Source organism: Paralichthys olivaceus, chromosome 1 (assembly GCF_024713975.1).
Source record: "Paralichthys olivaceus isolate ysfri-2021 chromosome 1, ASM2471397v2, whole genome shotgun sequence".
NCBI classification, from domain to species: Eukaryota; Metazoa; Chordata; class Actinopteri; order Pleuronectiformes; family Paralichthyidae; genus Paralichthys; species Paralichthys olivaceus.
Window position 1 is genome coordinate 7190481 of NC_091093.1, and position 19697 is coordinate 7210177.

Genomic DNA, 19697 nt, shown 5'->3' on the forward strand with positions numbered 1-19697 from the left:
GCTCAGTTTGGAGAGACAGCAGAACACTCCCTCCACTTAATTAGTCCTTTGCAACCATGCTCTGCTCATACAGCCCTTCATCTTCAGCTTCCCCTTTTGAAGGATGTACACTTATATTGGGTGTTCCCGATTGATTCTCACAGACCAGCTGAGCTGGTAAAGCATTGAAGGGAGGTGCATGTCACAGCAAACAGACACTTTAAATAAGGGAGGGTTTGTGCACGACTGATGATCAATGAAGGATGATAACTGATTGAGTCAGAAGAAGTGAGATGGAGGCTTGGTGTAGCTTGGTGTCTAGCTTTAAGGTGGCTCTCCCAGTGATTGCAGTTTGTTTAAAAGGGAACGTTCAGATCTTGTGGGTGACTGGCCCATAGCCTGGGAGATTTTGAAACTCCTAGAAATTAAATGGAACAAGAGAGTGAAGGGTTTACTCATTCTCTTTTGATTTGAGATGAAATTGTCATGTGTTTAAAAAGGTCTTTAATGACCTTTTTGAACTTCATAAATGAAAATATTTCAAGACAAATAGAACCCCAGGAGGGGATCAGGTGACTTGACATCATCTTACGAACCAATCACATTTTGATAGAAGTCCTGACGCCACTTGAAAAGAAATTCATCTCAGATTAGATCAGGCAGACAATGACTGTGTGTTATAACTGTCAGTCACCCATCTGCCCCGAAAATCTCTCTGTAAGAATATATGTAAAATCTTTTCTTTCACATTTTATTAGTCTTCCCTCTATTTCGAGGTCGAATCAACAAAAGTAATTTTACACTGTCAGTATGAAAGCAATGGGTAAGACAGTTGGGGATTTGATGGGAAATACAAAATGGTATAATGTTTCATAGTTCAATAGCCGACAGTTCGAGCTCTCTCAGATAAACAACACAGAACAACATTAATTTAGTTTGATTCCAAATTACCTTGATAATTACTTTTGAAAATGAAATAGTTTTCAGGCAGCTTTTCATTGTTAGAATGTCACAGATTCAAATCAAGAGACACCAAACAAATTTTTTTCATTCAAAAAATGTTTGTGCTGCAGGTATATTTATTTTGCCCCTCGACATATCAACATGGCCAGACATTGATGGAAATTATAGGATCAATTAATAGGATGGTTCAGACTTAGCAGCTTTCTTTGTATATAGGAGATTATGTGAAACAAAATTAATGAAATGACCTTGTAAAAACACAGCATTCATATTCCAGCCGCTACATTAAATGTCTCTATAACTCTTGTAATAGTGAGAAATGTATGTATGCTTATATAGACTGTAGGGTGTTACAGTTGCTGTGCCTATAAACATGCAGGATTTAGTCCACTTTGAAGTTTTCATGTTTTATTGATTTACAAAATTGAATCAAAGCAGATTTGATGTATCTTTTGGACACCGATTGGCAGAAAACAAGCCTTTAATGTCAAAATGAAAACAGATCTCAAAGTAAATCCATTAGACAGAAAATGCATGTTTGCGTCAGTATGTGCCATCATTTGCCTTCTCCAAAAGTCAGTATTTAAATGGGCCATTGGCAACAAGCAAAGCATCATGAATGGGTCTTTATTACCTTAGCCAAAGAGGTTATGTTTTTAGCCCTCTCCATTGGTTTGTTTGTTATTGGCTTGATTACACGATAACCGCAGTACAGATTTCCATGATACTTGGATGGACATTGGCCAAGAAAGAACCCATTAAAGTTTGGTGCTGATCAGGATAAAGGGGCGGACCCAGGGATTCATTCATGAATCTTGATGAAAAAAATCTGGTATATTTGGTGTTTATCAGTGTGTGCAGTTTGATACATATCCAAACAAAAATCTGGATTTAGTAGATTTAAATGTGGTTTCATGATGGGACTGTTTGGCCTTGAAGGAGGGATGCTTTGTATAATTTGTATTCTACTGTTTGGCACTTTGAAACGTGCTTTTCAATACAGTTTACCATTAACTTTGCACATGTAGACACTCTATTGCCCCCATTGTTCTGTCTGTTGATCCATTATTTATCCGTTTCTTCATGACTGATTTAACTGCACCATCCTTCATTCATATTTGAATGTTTATTATATTGAGTTGATAATGCAGCACAGACAGTCACATGATGAGTGTGATCACAGTTGATAGCGTGCAGTTTCTGCAGGTGTCAGTATGACTGTAGCCGGTGGGAGGGACTTGATGCCCCAACTTCTCATTCTGTGTCTCTCGGCTCTCCAGCCAGTCGTCCTGGTCCTGCTCGGGGAGAGAGACGTCGACCTCAGCAGCGCGTTATTCCGGGAAACACCATGCATCTTAGGCTGAAAAGACGACCGGAGCCTCGCCTTATTATTTCGCCCCGTTCTTCTTGATTTCCGTTTCTTTTTTTTCTGTTGCGTCTTTTTTTTTTTTCTTTCGCCCCCCCCCCCCTCTCCTTTTCACCCAATCTCTGACGCGCAAGGACACTACAGCATCCATCCACGGAAAGGCTCACATAGAGCATCCTCTGTACAGACGCACCACCATCCTCCTCCTTCCTTCCTTCCTTCCTTCCTCCCACTCTCCTCCTCTCCTCTCTCTTGTTCTGTTCGAACGCAGAGGACATCGGGACCTCGTCTTCTCCCACCCCCCAATTTACCCGGAGACATGGATCTATGGTTTCACTCGATCCGGATTTGCTGGTGGAGGGTTTTGTTCCTGATGAGTGTTTTCCAGGACTATCTGAGCTCCATGCTGGACTGCCCGCCGACCTGCAGCTGCTCTCAAACAGAGATCTATTGCAATAAGTCCGACAGCGGCAGGTTTTTCCCTTTACTCGCCCTGCAGGACACTGGGAACAATGGGACCAGTGTTGACATAGCAGAGTTATTCAAAAACATCTCCTCTATGTAAGTAGATGCGGATTCTGCCGTGCGTTTTGAATCATTAATTGATCACATATGAGGCGTCTATGCGCTCTGGGTGTCTGTTGCTGTTTTTTCTGCACTGCTCTGACTTGTTGGCTTCTTATTTTCTATTCTGAGACTTTCTGCGCTTCCATCAGTGTGTCCAGTGTTATTTGTGATAAATCCACGTTTAGTAAGGCTGGTCGTGTGTGTGTGAGGGTCAATGCGCTCCTGCTGCCTCCTCTGCACGATGAGAAAAAATCCTTTGCAACCTTGTTGGACGTGGCAACTTGATCTTCAGCCTTGCCGGTGGTGAATGTCGGGTTTCTTCATCCTTATTTGTGCGTGTGCGTGCGTGCGTGCGTGTGCGTCCATAAAGTTGCTCCTCCGCAGCGGCACCGCAGGCCTGAAGCTAAATGACAGAAGGACGTTGCGGAGAACCTCAGATCACCCGTTCACTTTCATTCGCGTCCCCGCGCACAGCAACCGCTCCGACAGATTGTGCCAAATGAAACAGAAATAAATGGCGCAGTAAGGTCAACCAGATACTTCTCAGCCCCGCATCCTCCGGGACCGAGGCGACCCGACAAACTTTAATATGCCCAGATGATGCGGTGGCATGGGGGGGGGGGGGGGGGGGGGGGGGGGGGGAGATGGAGAGGAGGGGAGGGGAGGGGGCGCTGGAAACGTCACTTGTGGCGCTTCATGCTTTATTTTTTTGTCCTACACAGACGAACACGTAGCCAGGGCGCTCGGCTCTCTGGGCATTCATGAAGTGTTTCCTTTAAAACAGAGGAGCTGTGATGACGGCACGCTCTCCAAACCCCCCACCATCACCACCACCACCCACATACACCCACCCCCCCCAGAAGTACATTTTCATTCTGCAGCCTATCAACCCACCAACCCCCTCCCCCCGATCTCTCTTCCTGGCATCGACCCCTCCTGTCAACATCAAAGCTTTCTTTCTTGAAAAGTCAGAGAAGGAAAATAAAAGAAGAGAGAGAGAGAGAGGGAGAGGGAGAGAGAGAGCCTTAAATGAGATCTCGGGTGTGGATGAGGGTGATGCACATGTAAAGTCAACATCTCCCTTCAACAATGTACTGGAATTCCCTGCACGGCCTCACCACAAAGGACTTTCCCCCTCCCCATCAGTCCTGGTATCCTGTTTACCCTCCATCCGTCTGAGGGAGACAACAACTTATTTTGTGACACGGTCCATCGCCTCTGTGCGCCACTAGAGGGTAGCCTGGTACTCCTTTATACACCAGCATCAAGTGCCCTTTGCAGCACTGGAGCCGTTTACGTGACTGTTTTATCAGAAAGGCTTCTTTGTCCAGGGCTCAGAATAAGGCCCAGCAACGTTCTAAGCAATGGATGGCAAAGAGATTAAGGGTCGGAGGTCACAGCATACAATAAGTGATAAGTGTGGCCCCAGAGTGACCCCCCCCAGATAAAGATTTTCTCCTTGTGCTGCTCCATTCACTATCCAGCCATTTCCCGTCTGCTCCCATTCACTGGGATCAACAGTAGGATAATCTAGCATGTGCATTTTTCACTTAAAAATGCCAGAATTAATTTTGTTACAAGGACAGAGTCACCCGTGAATTGCCTTTTTGCCTTTGAGAAACCCCCAATGCAATTGACCCAGTACTAATTGTCCATTCTATGGTCCCTGGCCAGCAGGCTGGTTGTGTTTTTGCGGCTCAGCACCGACGGCAACCTCCACCCAGCACCACCACGGCTCAATGACAGCTTATCAGAGGCCTCACCACCCTGTGTCTCATCAGCTTACATGTCTGATAGGTATTCAAACCACACGGGCGTGATTATTCGAGAGCTAGCGTGAAACCTGATAGAGGACTATACATGGACACATCAGTATATCGTAATTTAGCATTAACATGTATTTAATTAATCATTTGGCTTAAAACAATAGCAAACAAACACATGATATATCTACACATATATATATATATATTGTGCCCACTGAAACATATAAATAAACACGTCTCATAAACAACAGAGGTTAATTGCCTGACACTCATTTAATCAGAAAAAACGCTCCTCAAAAATAAACAGTGCAGTGTGTGATCCCACAAACAGCACAAATTGTCCTTTCTCCTCCATCTCTTTGTGAGGTGTGAGAAGCATGCAATTTGCTAACAAGAAGTCTATTTCATTCATCACAGGGGAAACAGGGAGAGATGGGGCCAATTTATGGAGATACAAAGTAGAGCGAGGGCTCCTAGCAGGAACTGAGGGAGGATTGGCCAGCCAAAGAAAACTGCCAAGTTCAGATAATAGTTTTCCATTTCTCTCACATTAGAGATTCATCACAAGAGGCATCACTGTTTGAAGTGGATAAGATAAGGCCTTGCTGTGATACTTGAGGAAAAAAAAAAACAGTTTTGCGAGAGCAGCTGAAGCATTTGACAGGTCTGTGTGTGTGTGAGAGCACGGCTCTGACCGCAGGTGCGCATTTCTTTGCTGGATCCAATCAGTGTTTCCACCTCTGGCGTTGGCATGACGTTTGGCCTCATTTTGCTGTCCTTTTTTTGAACTGATGAGAGGCTGGTTAGCAAGGAGAGGCTGAAGTGTCACACCAATCTTTGCCGTCATCACTGTGGCATCAGTCGCTAAATGCCTGCAAAATGTTATTCAGAGAAAAATCACCCCCGCAGTCATCTCCTCCACTTCATTCCCTCATGCCTCCATTCAACTCCGATGCGTAATCGTATGTATTCACCAATATCCATGCATTCGCTGCTGAAGCTGCTGCAAAGCTCTTTAACTTAATTAAATCATTTTGTGGGGGTTAGTAAATGCAACCCAGTAAGCTACATAACTGAACATGTAGCAGCAGGTATATTACTGTGTGTATTTCACATTATTATTATTATTATATTTTATTTTAGTATGGTAATGTAGTGAAATATTCTCAGAAAAATCCTACAGGACTGATCTGTAGTCAATAGCATTTCATCAACATCTTACATATGTAAATGTGGAGCCCATGACATCCTGAAATTTGGAATTAATAATTATAATTTCTTTGTCTTGTGTGCATAAAAATGTATCATTTTAGAGACGAAACACTAAAAGTTAGGCCATATCTAAATTTTACAGCCAATTACATGGTTTCCTACTTGTTCACAGAATATGCAGATTTTCTTGGAAGTGAAACATTATGCAATTTTCTGGTCCATCAAAAATTCTCTGGGAAATCTGCACTGAATTGATAGTGAAATTATGGAACAGCATCAACAATGTATTCACTGTAATTATCTCATAGGGATTCATTTTTTAGATGTGTCAAGACATAAAAAAAGCAATTGCCTTTTTTAGATTCCTAGAATTACATGGTCTTTCCTCCTCATGTGAAAATACTAAATCTATTAACATATACATATTTTAACCATATAAGACACAAGATGTCTCCAGTTGGCTGGAGGTTTCTAGTTTTCACCTGGACAATGATTGGCTGTCAGACTGTGAGGCAACAAAATGATGATCACTCAAACACATGTCAGTCTCAGATTTAAGAAGAGAACACATTCTTCTTGTGTCATACTCTGCACGTACATCGCTGCACAGTGAAGCTCAAACTAACAAATGATGCAACAATAGCAAACACAAGTTGCAACGATAACACAAGTTTGAGTGTAATGGGACATAAAAGATGTGATCAATGTTTTTGCTGTAGCCAGATGAAACCAAAAGTCCTCACATTTCACAGTGCACAGATTTGTTCCAGACATGCAGCCGTGAACCATGATGCTCTGTTTAACCTCATCCATCCATGCATCTTGCCTTATGATGTATTTAAATACATATCATATTGTGTTATTCCCAGTATGTTGGGTCATTATAGGGCACGCTGTTCTCTTTAAAAGTGAATGTAAAAAATAGAACGCCTCAGTTTGTTTTTGAACTGAGAATGCGTAGTTTCAGCTTTTTTAATGCCAACTCTTTTTTCAATTTCATAGATTTATGTGGAATTGTAAAATTGCCATCTGTTTATCTGCAAAAAGAGAGTTCCACACTCAAAATGCTTCACTGTTTATCTACTTAGCACAAATATGGCTTGAAGTTTATCTTTTAATATCTTTAAAATCTTCATGATCCACTCCGTTAAAGTCTGTTTCTTCTTATTTTCAAGGACTAATGTTATCGTTTAAAATTCCTTATAATGTTATATTTATCCTGATTAATATTTTAAGAAAGTCACTTTTAAATGTTAGATGCCACAGTTTGGAATGAAGCTAGAGCCAACATAGGATCACAGACAATCTTTATAGGATGAAGGAGCAGAATGATGTAACAGACCTTGATCTCTGACTTCCATGTGGAGGAAGGGAAAAAAAATAAATCACTTGTTTTATGTCATTAAATGTGATAATAGGAGAAAGGGTGTTAAAAAGAGCTAAATAAAATTAAAGCTGGTTCATCACTGACTGCATGGTGTATACTTCACCTGCCGTCACATTCAATATGGTCAATATGAGTTGCACTGATTCCTCTAAAAGATCTTTGAGAAGTTGCCTCTCTCCCTTTTCACAGTTTTTAAATTTCAAAGCAGCTCGCGCTGCTCTACACTATTGATCTATGAACACCTTCAACCACAAATCTTGCAAGAGACATGCCAGCTTGCTCGTGCTGCCAAAGAAACCTGTTTCACACAGGAATGTTTCAAAGGTCCATTTAGATGACCTGTGTGGGCTGGTAGTTTCCCCTGGTTCAGACACTGAGCATTACTCTGTTACATAAATTCAACGTTTTCTCTACCCCTTCAAACTCCAGTGCAACCCACATATTGTGTGTGTGTGTGTGTGTCTGTGTGTGTGTGTGTGTGTGTGTGTGTGTGTGTGTGTGTGTGTGTGTGTGTGTGTGTGAGAGACCAGTAGAAACTTCAATATCTGCTGTATACTGCAGGTCTTGCATAAGGCTTCTGAACGGGAGTAGATTAGCGAACCTTTATAGAATTTCACTAAAACTGTTGTCACAAGTGGAGTATTTCCTGTTCAACTGAGAGTCTTTGCTGAAGTGCTGGAGTACCAGTTGAACCTGTAATGAAAGAGGTCTTTCAAACGTTTTGAGATATTTTAAAGAGCCACTCTAGCAATTTAGCATTGCTCTTACATAATTTGGGACACCTTCAAGAGAAAAAATGTAGAAAACAAATGCACGAAATTAGCAGTGCAAGCTCAGAGGTCCAAAATTTGAGACCCCAGCATTGGTCAATGTCCAAGGATCCCCCTTAATAAACTTAGTTGAGAATTTTTTTCACCCTCCGTGGCTGATTTATGTCCTTTTGAGATTTGTAAAACAGGAGGTTTTGTGATCGTATTGTGTTATTCTTTAATGTGCTGAGTCATACTTTTAGTGATGAGAAATCATGCAGAGGCAGGGATGTACATTCACATAAAGGAAAAGGATTGAGCTAATTAATGGAAAATGCATTTGTGGCAATCAACGATTTCCACCGGATCCCAACAACAGCCAGAAACAAACTAGATGCTTTTCAGCATCTTTATTTCTTAATGACACGAGCAAACATAAATCAAAAAAAACATAAACTTTCCAGTTGGCAGCTCGGCTCCGTTTCTGTCTCTCGTGAACTTCTCACGTGAGTATCTTTTAGTTTCTCCTTGTGTTCCTCCGCATGTCTCTCACTTCAGGTTTCTTTGTATCTCCCCTCTGTGCAGCTCTGCTGCTGCCTTTTAAACATGACGAGTAATCAGCTAACAGCCCTCAGCTACACTGATTACTCCCCTGCTACTGGTGGAGGTGTGGTCTGAGCCACCTCCATACCCGCAGCACTGAAAATATATTTTTTGTATTGTAAAATAGAGTATTTTTTATTTCTCAGCCTCTGGGCCCTACTTTAAGTAGCATTCGCCATATCCATGCGAATAAAGCTCATGTTGTGTGTCAGAAGCCTCATCCATCACAGACATAAGGGATAAGAGAGATGCAGGAAAACACTGACATACTAAAGCTGCTTAACCCAAAACACAACAGATAATCAGACTAATGATTTTTTGACTCATCATGAAACGTAATTTACTTGATAACAACGCACTTGCAGCCAGACTGCATGAATGTCCAATATGATTAATATCTTTTGGGGAAATAACTGACAGCTTCCAGGGTTTCCTAGGCCCAGAGAGCTGGAACACAGTCAAAGGGTTTGTTCCGCCCCCTAATCTGCGATGTCAAACGGATGTTGGCAGTGGTTTTCCCCCCTCTACGTCCGCATGCACTCACAAACCTTTACCCTCACCAAAAAAACACTCCTACTCGCTGCTAGTGTACTCATTTTATTTCTCCACCATGCATCACCTCCCCCTGCTCTGTATCCACCGCTCTGTCTTTGTTCTCTTCTTCGCGGTGTGAAGTTTTGATGTCTGAGTTTCTGATGCCCAGCTCGCCTGTATCTGTTTGTCATCTCGATTTATTTCTTTCTGTCACCTTGATGTTCCTATTTGTAGTTTCCATTTATTGAGTCTTTTTTTCCCCTCCTCTATTCTTAAGGGGTGAGGTTTTTACAAGCCTGCAGGGGTTTCTTCGTGTGATCTGCAGTTTTTGGCGTGTTAGTGTCTTTTGAAGGCACAAATAAATGATACCTAAACCTCACTTACCCTCTGTTAGCTGCTCATGAAAAACATAGCTCGGAGTTGTGCACCTGTCTGACATCAGCCTTGGATATCGGCTTTATATCTAAAGTAATATATATATATATAAATAAAATATTTCTATCTGTAGTGAAATGTGTATATTCTTACTTGCTCATACAGGAAGTTTGTAGTTGATCAGATTGCTATTTAGATACATTAATTAATTACTGGCCTGTCTTTTGCTATAAAATCACTTTTTGATTAAGTGGTTTGCACTTACGATACAGGTGATCTTGACAGCATTTAAACCCCCTCGGTCCATCTCCAGTCCCATGATGCCCCAGTGTCATCGTGACTAATGTCATTTAACCACCCAGGACGAAGTTGCTAACACACGTCCTGCCAGTTGGTTCTCACCATACGGACCCCCTGCTGCCCCAGCATTGCGAGGCTCACCTCAGGCAGTGCACAACGAGCTCCACTGTTATAAGCATATCATCAAGTTTGCATGAGCCTGTCTTTGTGGAAAGTAGGTCACGGCTGCCATCTGAGAATTAAGGGGAGAGAGCGGCGGTTTTTCGCTCAGATCCTCTACATGCAGGGATATGCTGTGAGAAGTCCAGGCCACGTGACTGACCCAGGCTCTCCCACGCCCCCACCGCCTCTACTCCCACATCTGCAGGCAGCCCTGGTGCCATAAAAGTTGCATACTAATGAAGGCCCCCCCCCCCTTTAACAATCAAAAGACGCATTGAGGATCGACGGGTGAAAAATACTGAAGGCTCTGCTGTTTCGACCAGGATTAGAAAAACCCTTTAAGGCCTTACAGCAGCATTCCAGGGGCTTTCTGTTGACATTTAGCTTCTTCATTTATACAACAGATTATGAGTCAGTGGTGCTACTGTGTGCAACAGTTTGCTGTGTCGAATGTGTGGGATTGAAAGGAACAGAAAAAAAACATGCATCTACCTATTTAAATGGCAATTTGTTCCATGGTAGTATGAAAAAAAAAAGACACGACGGAAATACTTTCCTTCTTTAAAGTCAATCAATTAACATCTATTTACATGCATTTGCTTTTGCTGGATTTTTTCCATGTATCATTTAACATGTGACTGCTCAGTGGTAGTCAACAATTATCAAGTATACCGGCTGCTGTCAGAGATCTAAAGGCGGACATTTTTTATGTCTAATCAGGTAGCATGAGCTTTACTGAAGGTTTATTACAGTTAATCATGTTTTAACATGGTATCTGAGGCTTAGTGAAACAACACTGAAAGTAGCATTACAGCTAATTCCTTCTTCTGCATGATCCTGATGGATGATTCATACCGTGAGGTGTCTGTGTCTTAGAACCTCTTTTCTCTCATGATTGCTTTGTCTCTCATTCTCTCTCTCTGTCTCACACACACATGCATTGTTAATATCTTCAGCGATAACCTCCTCCCAGGTGAGGTAGTATGTCTGACAGTCACCATGTCCGTTAGAGTTGTGTTGATTCCCATCAGTCACCACAACACAACCCCCCTCCTACCTCCCTTCCTTCTCTCCCATCTTCTAATAAAGCCACTGCTTATTATTCAGGTGTTTTTTGTTTAAAAAAAAAACAACATAAATCATCATATATTATCAAGTAGGATGAGTCACCCAACTGTCCTCCATGTCAGTGATGACTGCCAGAGCTGTGTGAATAATGCAGCTCTCTCAGCCCTCGCTAAGCTTCAGCCATATTCTCCTTTACGGCACGCATAGTGATGGGAGCTATTCAGCGGCATTCTCCATTATTTTTAGTGAAAAAAAAGGACACCCATTATTAATCCAAAGACATTTATCATTAATCTCTGTGCATATTCCATTCACCTGCAGTCCTGTATTGTTTATAACTGCCTGCGTTATAATCCCGCTTCAGCATGTAAGACTGTGACCTCAAATGGCTGTTTAGGGTCGTTTGGGGCCTGGAGCATATCCCAGCCTTCTTCCCAATATTCTTGTTATTTATTTTATTTCCTTTTAGGCCACCGCCATTTGGTAAGCTCTGAGCTAGAAAAAAATGTTCTTTCAAAAATACGTGCTTTGTGTTTTTGGCATTTCTTTCTCAGGCATTAGCAAAGCAGTACATTACTCAGATAAGAGCAAAGAGCTGCCCTTTCCTGTCCCCATCTATCCATCCATCCATCCATTTACTATCTCTTGAGGCAGTATGTGCTGATGTTTGGGTGGTAAACACTCATAATGAATTAATGGCTTTAAAATCCCAGCTGTTTAGCTTTGACAACTAACATCATCTGCAGAAGGGACAGGCATAAACATTGGTGGCACAAATGTACCTCCATATTTCCCAGAAAGCAGAGAGAAATTTATATTTTGGCCTTGAGTGCAATAACGGCCTGTGCTTATTTATTACCTGTGATATCTGTATTTTCTCTGTTCTGTGTGACTATTGGTGCGTATGGCACTACATCAAAACATTATGGCCATGTCAGGCCATTCAGCCGGCCTCACCGATCATTCTCAGCGAGCTGAGGCCTCTCTGTGGCCGTACAAAACTGGAGAGCTCCAGGAGGGTTTTAAAGACCCTGATGGTGCTTTGTGTGGAGCCAGATGAGAAGACATTAAAACTAAATGGTCCTCTGGGACTCAACTCCTCTCCCTACTGGCTCCCTGTTGGTGCAACGACCTTGCTACTCATCTTCACAATATATCACAGTCACTCTCCATCTACTTTCACTGGCTAAAAATGTCATCTTATTGAGAAGTACCTGATATCCTCTCTAGAGCTTTTACCAACCACGAGTTTTGCCACACAGTCAGACAGCAACAAAATAGCAAAGCAAACCAACCACGCTATCCTTCCAAGCTAATGCATGCTAACTACGCTTATGATGGTTTGGAAATATTTTTTGCAAAAGATAATGTTGATGTATTTCCTGTCAAACTATTGCTTTAAAAACAAACCATGAAAAATTATTATATCTAATTCTTTTGTTTTACGATCCTCATAAGTCAAATTATCTTATAGTTAAGGTTGAGGACAAAAAGCTTGCACATATAACATTATGCAATATTTATTTTTAACAAGAAATGAGATGTATTAGCATGAGTTGTTTTACATGGACAAATTGTCTCTCGTTTCTTTTTCCAGTGGCCATGTACCTGGAAAACCCTGTTGTGTTACTTTGATGACCAGCAACCATGAACTCTTGCCACCAGGTCAACTTTAAAGGCTTTTGATGTTTTCTTGATCAGGCCACGTGTCTTGATACATCCGAAAATGCAACATAAAAATAAACTAGGAGTTGTGTTAGTTTTTAAGAGATGAAGTGTTGTTAAAATAAACAGTCAAAACAGTTGTCGTTCAGGGAGCCGTGGCTATTTTTATTTCAGCCTATTTTTATTGTTTGGGTTAGTAAACTGGGAATTATTGTTATTCAGTTGCATACCAAAAATAAAAGTGAATTAGGTTGCACTGATGATGAAGCTTTATGGACACGTTTTTGTAGCTGCTGCCATATTTCAAATTCTAAGTTGATTTCTATAGTGAAATAGTCTGGCTTTAAATTTTTACAAGATTAATAAGGGTACATGGAACATTTGCTTTAACAACTGAGATTATTGAAGTTTATTATAGCTACATGCCATATATTTTATTTCATTTCTAATCTGGTGTAAACTGAACCTTGATGTTTTTTGCTTCTTTTGTTTTTTGAACAAATAATATTAATTGCAATGAATGTATGTTATATGTATAATATACAGTGACCGTCAAATATTGCTGGCGCACTTGCATTGCTAAATAAGTAACAGCTGAATATTCAACAAAAAAATACGTTTGACCTTACCCATCATCGGGACACAGGAGATTTCAAAAAATGTCATCATCCCACATTTCATGCACTTCATGAAATACTGTGGTTGGTTTATAATTTATTATACACAAGGTCCCCACATTATGAGTCAAAAGGGCTAAAACAACTAGCACAGCCACAGGTGCACACATTATGGCAGGAGTTGTGGAACCTTTGGGAGTCAAACTAATTTGTTGTCGTAGTAAAATTAGCCTCCATGAGGAAAAACACCATCTCTCCTTTGACAAGACTTTGATGGAGAAACTGGCAGACACGTCAGTCAAGAGATGTGACTTGCGGCAGCAGCTGTCTACATTTGACACTGTGAACTCTGGAGGCTTCTTATTTCCAGAGGAAGCCATCACCTGTCAGGCATCACTAATGTGTTTATTGTTACTGGAAAGATCAACGTGTTTCCCTTTGGTTATTTTACAGAGGAGACAAAAGTGTTGGTGATTGAATGTTTGGTGATATTGGCATTCCTGTCCAGCTGAAGTGCACCATGTTAGGGCCTTATGTTTCCTAAACACTTGTTTAACTTTAATACAGTCTGACATATAGGCATTTGTGAAGGTACAGCTTCTGAGACAAATCGCCTGTTGGCTCAAAAAAATAAAGCCAACCACCCACCCATAACTACCAAGATAATATGACAAGGCTACTGCATAATAGACTTTTTGTCTTTCTAAATAATCATTTAGCATGTCGCTGTGGTAATTTTGTCCCTTTTTGACGTCATTTTGTTCCTCTTGCTGCTCTCTAAGAGAGTCTCCCCCATTTTCTCTGCGTACTGCATGCACTTAACAGCTAAATATACAAAGAAAAAGATCTTTCACCACAGTTTCAAGGTCTGTGGAATAGATGCAGGCACGCATCACACACACACACCCCGTGTGAACAGCAGACGCCTGTGAGATGCAACAGATCAATGGTGCAGCTGCACATGCACCCAGTGTCGCAGGTACCTGGTCCTACCTGTATATGACCAGTAGGTCCACAGGTAATCCATTGATGTGTACAGTATGTGTTCATGACTATCACTCATGATACATTCAGTAGCATTTGTAAAACATGCACATGGGGTGACAGCCAACTGCCGAGGCTTTATGTCTTCTTGTAGACCGATGAGACGTGTCCTGAGGTTAATCTGTCTGGATGCACGGATTAGGTGTGGGCTCATGGACCCTCATTTTGATAAACTAGTATGTGTAATACAGAGAGAGAGAGTGTGTTTGATAGAAGCAGTCGCTTAAATGGAAGCAGGAAGAAAAATAGCAAACAAACAATTATTCAGCAACCTTGAGCTCTATCTCCCTCTAGTTCCATCCTTTACAGTAGATAATTGGTTGACACTGTAGACATATGTGAGGATTAGATGTTATAACATTTCACATCTCAGTCAAAAAACATGAACATTGTGAAAGGTATTTAACATGTATCTACTTTCTTTCTTTTGATGGAATGTGAGAAAGTTTGAGCGTATTCACCCAGAGAGATAGAAACATCTTTTAGCTTTTCACTCCTGGTGTATTGTGTTTTAATGAAAGGATTCTTCTGCCAAACACTGACACTGTCAACTGAAATCCACCTTTTTGAATTATTGTTAGGACTGCACCAGTGCACGTAGCAGCCTACAATTTAACTACTCGTGATTGTTAAGACAGTTCTAAGAGATACGATACCCTTGGTTGCCTTCACACCCTAATGGAGTCTGCTCTGTGAATTCACAGTGTTTTAAAGTGCCTGAATTAGCTGAAAGCTTTTTGCTGTGAATAATGATAATTATAACTAGAAATAGAATCAGAAACTTAACTTCATGGGAATCATAGATAACATCCCTGGTGTTATTAATAATGAAATAAAGAAAAACAACCAATCTATCTACCTCAAGTAAAGAACTACAGTTTTTGCTTTCTTGCATCGATGTTTTAATGGAAGCTAACTGACTTTCTGCTGTAACTCCATCAATCTTCTTTTTAACTCTCAACAAGAAGGCAAAACATCTTTTTACATCTGTATAATGAATGTGGCCAGTACTGTGGGTCTGCCAGACTGGTTCTAAGGTTACTGAATTGTTTTTAAACTACGGCGGTTGTTGTAATGTTTCAATATTGTGATTGATGTTTGGCTGATACAACATACCCTATATGTCTTGTGTATATGGACAAACCATAAAGAAAAAAACCAATACAATTTAAACACACACAGAGACATATATCCATGCAGATATTTTAAACCTTAATAATTTGTGCACGTATGCTTATTATGCTTATATGCCTATTCTCACTCACATACATAGCATAGTGTTAAATCAGGTGCAGAGCTAGTAAACATAGAAAACAAACTAAAATGAAGTGTATACCTTTGCCAAGGCAAAATATCACAAGACTGCACCTCCAATTCTTATAAAAGAAAAAAAAAACTGTGCCCACTCCACAACCCTCCACAGCAGAGCATATAGTGAGATACCTCACTTCAGAGTTTGTAATTTATTTTCTTTATCTGAGGGGTTAGGGTGTGTTTTAAGCTCAGTTTTAAAATCTGGTATTTGAAGCTTTTAGCATTTAGATGCAGCATCCTGCTGGTGGAACAGCTGGAGGTAAAACGTTATGAGCTTGTCCACTGATCGTTTAAATATCACCTTGTTGAAGAGCATGTGTGCTTCCATAAACTGAAATGTGTAATCATTCTCCTTTAAAAACCACTATCTGTATTCGGCCTGTCAGGATGAATGCACCTCTGATCTAAACCATTGAGAGAAGAAATTTGAAAATAAACCTTTGAACACAGAAATTCTTCGATGCTTTGTTTTGAAGAGATGATAGAGCTGTTTTGTCTCAGCACCTCTCCCCCCAATCTAACAGCGTTTTACTGCCCAAAACAGGACACATTCACTCACTGTCAGCTCAGTGTTATTTTTACACCTGGATAAATATCATCAGGGCTGAATCTAAATCCAACCATGAGCCTCGTTCCTCTGCTGCAAGTGTAAATTCCTCCTGTCAGAGTCCTTTGTCAACACAGAAACGCTAATTTATCAGGAGCGCTAATTAGCACGAGGACTCAGGTGGAGAAGTGTCACACACACACACGATCCAGCTTAACCTTTTGCTTTAATTTCCCCTGAGACTAATTCCTGGTATTGACAGAAAACAGCTCTGTTTGCCCTTGTGGTTCTGAGCCCACAGTGTTTTAAATCACTGCGTATTGTCTGTTTTCAATTTTAAGCGTTTCAAGCTGCAAACATGTTTTTCAAATAATCGAAAAAAACGTCCCTACACTTCCTCTGTCCTTCACGACTAATTAAATATATGCACATCCCTCCATAAAATCAATTCAACACAAATCTTTCTTTTACCACATTGTCTTCTCCTACATTAGAATCAAATTGTCCTCGACTCCACCCTTTGGTTCTCACCTCCCTTTTAACAAGTGACGAGAAAAGGTTGTGTGAGATGATTGAAGTTATCGAAGCACAATGCACTGAGATGACTGAAGATTGCTTTCAGAGGAACTGTAAGGCGCAGATAAAAAAAAAGAAGAAACAAATCCGTTACCTGAACAAGCTCAAAAACCTTGTACATTGATTTTGAAATGTTTAAAAAAAAAACCTGCAATAGTTTACATTATGATGATGTAAAAATGCAGCCTCACAGAAAACTCAATTGAGAGTGAATAATCACAACACATGATGTTGAGGTTATTGTGGATTTGTGTTGGGGTCATGTTACATTTGGGACCAATTATTCACTTTCACAACATCTCATTCCATAGCTACGCAGACGTTACACAACTGTAGCTGTCCTTCAAACCATCTGACAGCTGTAAATGTACCTCCCTAATCAATTCATGGCTGATGTACTAAACTGGATGCCCCAAACCTTTTCAAATGTGACTCTAACGAGACAGAAATTGTCATCATTAGCCTTTAACACTGCTCAACTGAAATACAACCAGTCCTTGGCCCCCTCACTCTGACCATTAAGTCAACCACAAAAATCTGGGGTATATTTTCGACAGTATCTCGAGCCTTAAAGAAAATAGTCCACTCTTGTTTTTATCGACTGAGGAATATTTCCAAAATAAATTATACAGGCCCTTTTATCTTCTTCTCCCGACTACTGCAATGCCTTGTTTATGTGCTGAACAGAGAGATCTGCCGTGTCAGGTCTTTTAACTGTTCCAGAGACAAGACTTAAGACTAAAGGTGATCGAACCCTTGCAGTACTGGCTTTCCCATTTGGAACAGCGTTCCACAGACTGTGTAGTATTTCCCTTTAATTATCCAGACTGTGACAGCCTGCCGTATTCCATTTATTCCTGCCACAGTTTCATAAGGAACCAAAACATTTGATAAACTCCTCATAATAACATCAGAGATCTGTAAATTGGTGTGCAGTGATATTTCCTATTACTGTGTGCTACCTTGTGCTTGCACTAAGGTCAATAACGTTTTTTCACCATCCACAAAGTGAGTCAGGCCTCATAGTTTCCACTGCTTAGGTGGCATGCACTGCAGTTCTTTTAGGTCACGCAAGAACACTCACACATTCACTCTTTGGTCTGTGTACCTGTCACCCGGAATCTATTGTGCGTGAGAGTGACCTTCATGCACATACATTCATGTACCTCCACTTATGCCATAAAGTGAAAAAATTGTATTGGAAACGGTGTACACCTGTATATTTATTTAGGCATTAATGTATGTTCTTAATCCTTCCCTTTTATTATTTACCTATCTTGTAATCTTCAAACATTGCATGTTTGTTTTGTTCGTGGAAAGCACTTTGTGCTCATATACTTGCTTGCTAAATGAAAAAAATTGTCCTCATCATCATCATTATTATGTTTGGATCATACAGTGTGGCAACTTGGACATCTTCATTTATGTTGCTCATATTATTTTTAGATCTTCACATTAGACTCACACCTTCCCTGCATCTTTTCTCATATTGTCTGTTTCCTTGCACACTGTCAGCACCTGTAGTAGATGTGAATTTCTTGTGACGGTCCCGAATAAGATATACATATTCATATTTTAAGCACTTTACTGCAATGTCTTGCAGCCATTCAGTAACGTCATAGTCTGGAGTGAATGTTGGGCTTTAATACGGCACTGACTTTAAGAAGAATTGATGCATAAACTGTCAATAAAATCCTAGAACTAATGTTCTAGATTAAATTAAGAAATAAACCACTTTCCTTGTGTTAAACTCATTGTAAGTCTCAGACTTGTGTTAACAAAAAGCCTAATCTTACATTTAATGATAGCTTTGAGTTTATTACTACATCGTTCCATCTCAGTGTTGTCGCTACAAGTACGTGTTAAAGTTTTCTGACTTAGTTTCACCCTGGAGGCCATGCAAGGTAGTCTAATTAATTCCTGTGCCCAGTTTTCTCCCACAAAGTGAGCGAAGAAATAATTGATATATAAATGAATCAATTATACTCCGCAAAGGTGTAAGAAAAATAACGGCTAAAGAAGCCACTGATCATTTGCTATAAATTCCCTGGGATGTCTTATTCTAGGAGCAATAAAGTTGCTGAGTCAGAATCTTGCTTTTATTTTCCATTTCAGACATGTAGCTAGTGCTCTCTGCTGAGGTAATCACAAAGGCAACACGTATTATTGTAGATCACAAACAGCCAGTTATGGCAAGGTCAGAGTTCATTGCATCGAGACAGCAGAGGGTGATAGAACACAATGGACGATAAAGAACGGGCAGCTAAAGGAATGAAAAATGAACAGAAAGATGGAAAGGATCTTTAACTGTCCATTTTCACTGTAAACTGAAAGACAGAGACAGACCTCAGAATGCTGAGATGGAGTGCAGTGGAGTGTAACTCAACCCAAACCCAGTAATTACACTTTTTTTTCTCAGGTGATGGGACTGCTTGGATAAGGAAGCTGAGAGACTGTTCGTAGCTGTTGAGTCCCTAAATTTGAAGAGTTCATATCAAGGGGGGGACTCAGAAAAAGGAAATTAAAGAAGCTTGAATAGTATTTTTATTTTGCAGTAAAGGTTTTAGTATGACATAATGACAGTGGCTTGAATTCTAAAATGTTTTCAGTCTTGTGGATGTTGGTGCGTCACAATGTAATTGTAATACAGCGAATGAGGCCTTTTCAGACATGGACCTGGAACAATTTTGTCAAGAGTTTGCCTCGAACGCAGCAGGAGATTCTCCACTCAGACATGTTCACAACACAGAAATCTGCGGAGTGTTTAGGTGAAGGTTGATGCAGCAGGCGCAGGCAGGACCTGTCGCATTGATCTGCTGCAGAGATCATGTGATTTTGTTTACAGTGTGCGTCAGGCTTTGTCATTATAAGCAGTCTTGACATTTTTGTAGGTGTCTTCTTCG

General features: G+C 40.6%; 1 protein-coding gene across 5 annotated transcripts in view; it reads left to right on the forward strand.

The window, feature by feature from the left end:
* Nucleotides 1-2215: 2215 nt before the first annotated feature.
* The window catches only part of ntrk3b (neurotrophic tyrosine kinase, receptor, type 3b), a 159532-nt gene continuing 142050 nt past the window's right edge, over nucleotides 2216-19697 (forward strand). For all 5 annotated transcript variants that reach the window (XM_020079640.2, XM_020079643.2, XM_020079641.2 and 2 more), the window contains exon 1: nucleotides 2216-2869. In XM_020079640.2, coding sequence (XP_019935199.1) covers nucleotides 2628-2869 — 242 coding nt within the window. In that variant the 5' untranslated portion in view covers nucleotides 2216-2627. The remainder of the gene's footprint in view (nucleotides 2870-19697) is intronic.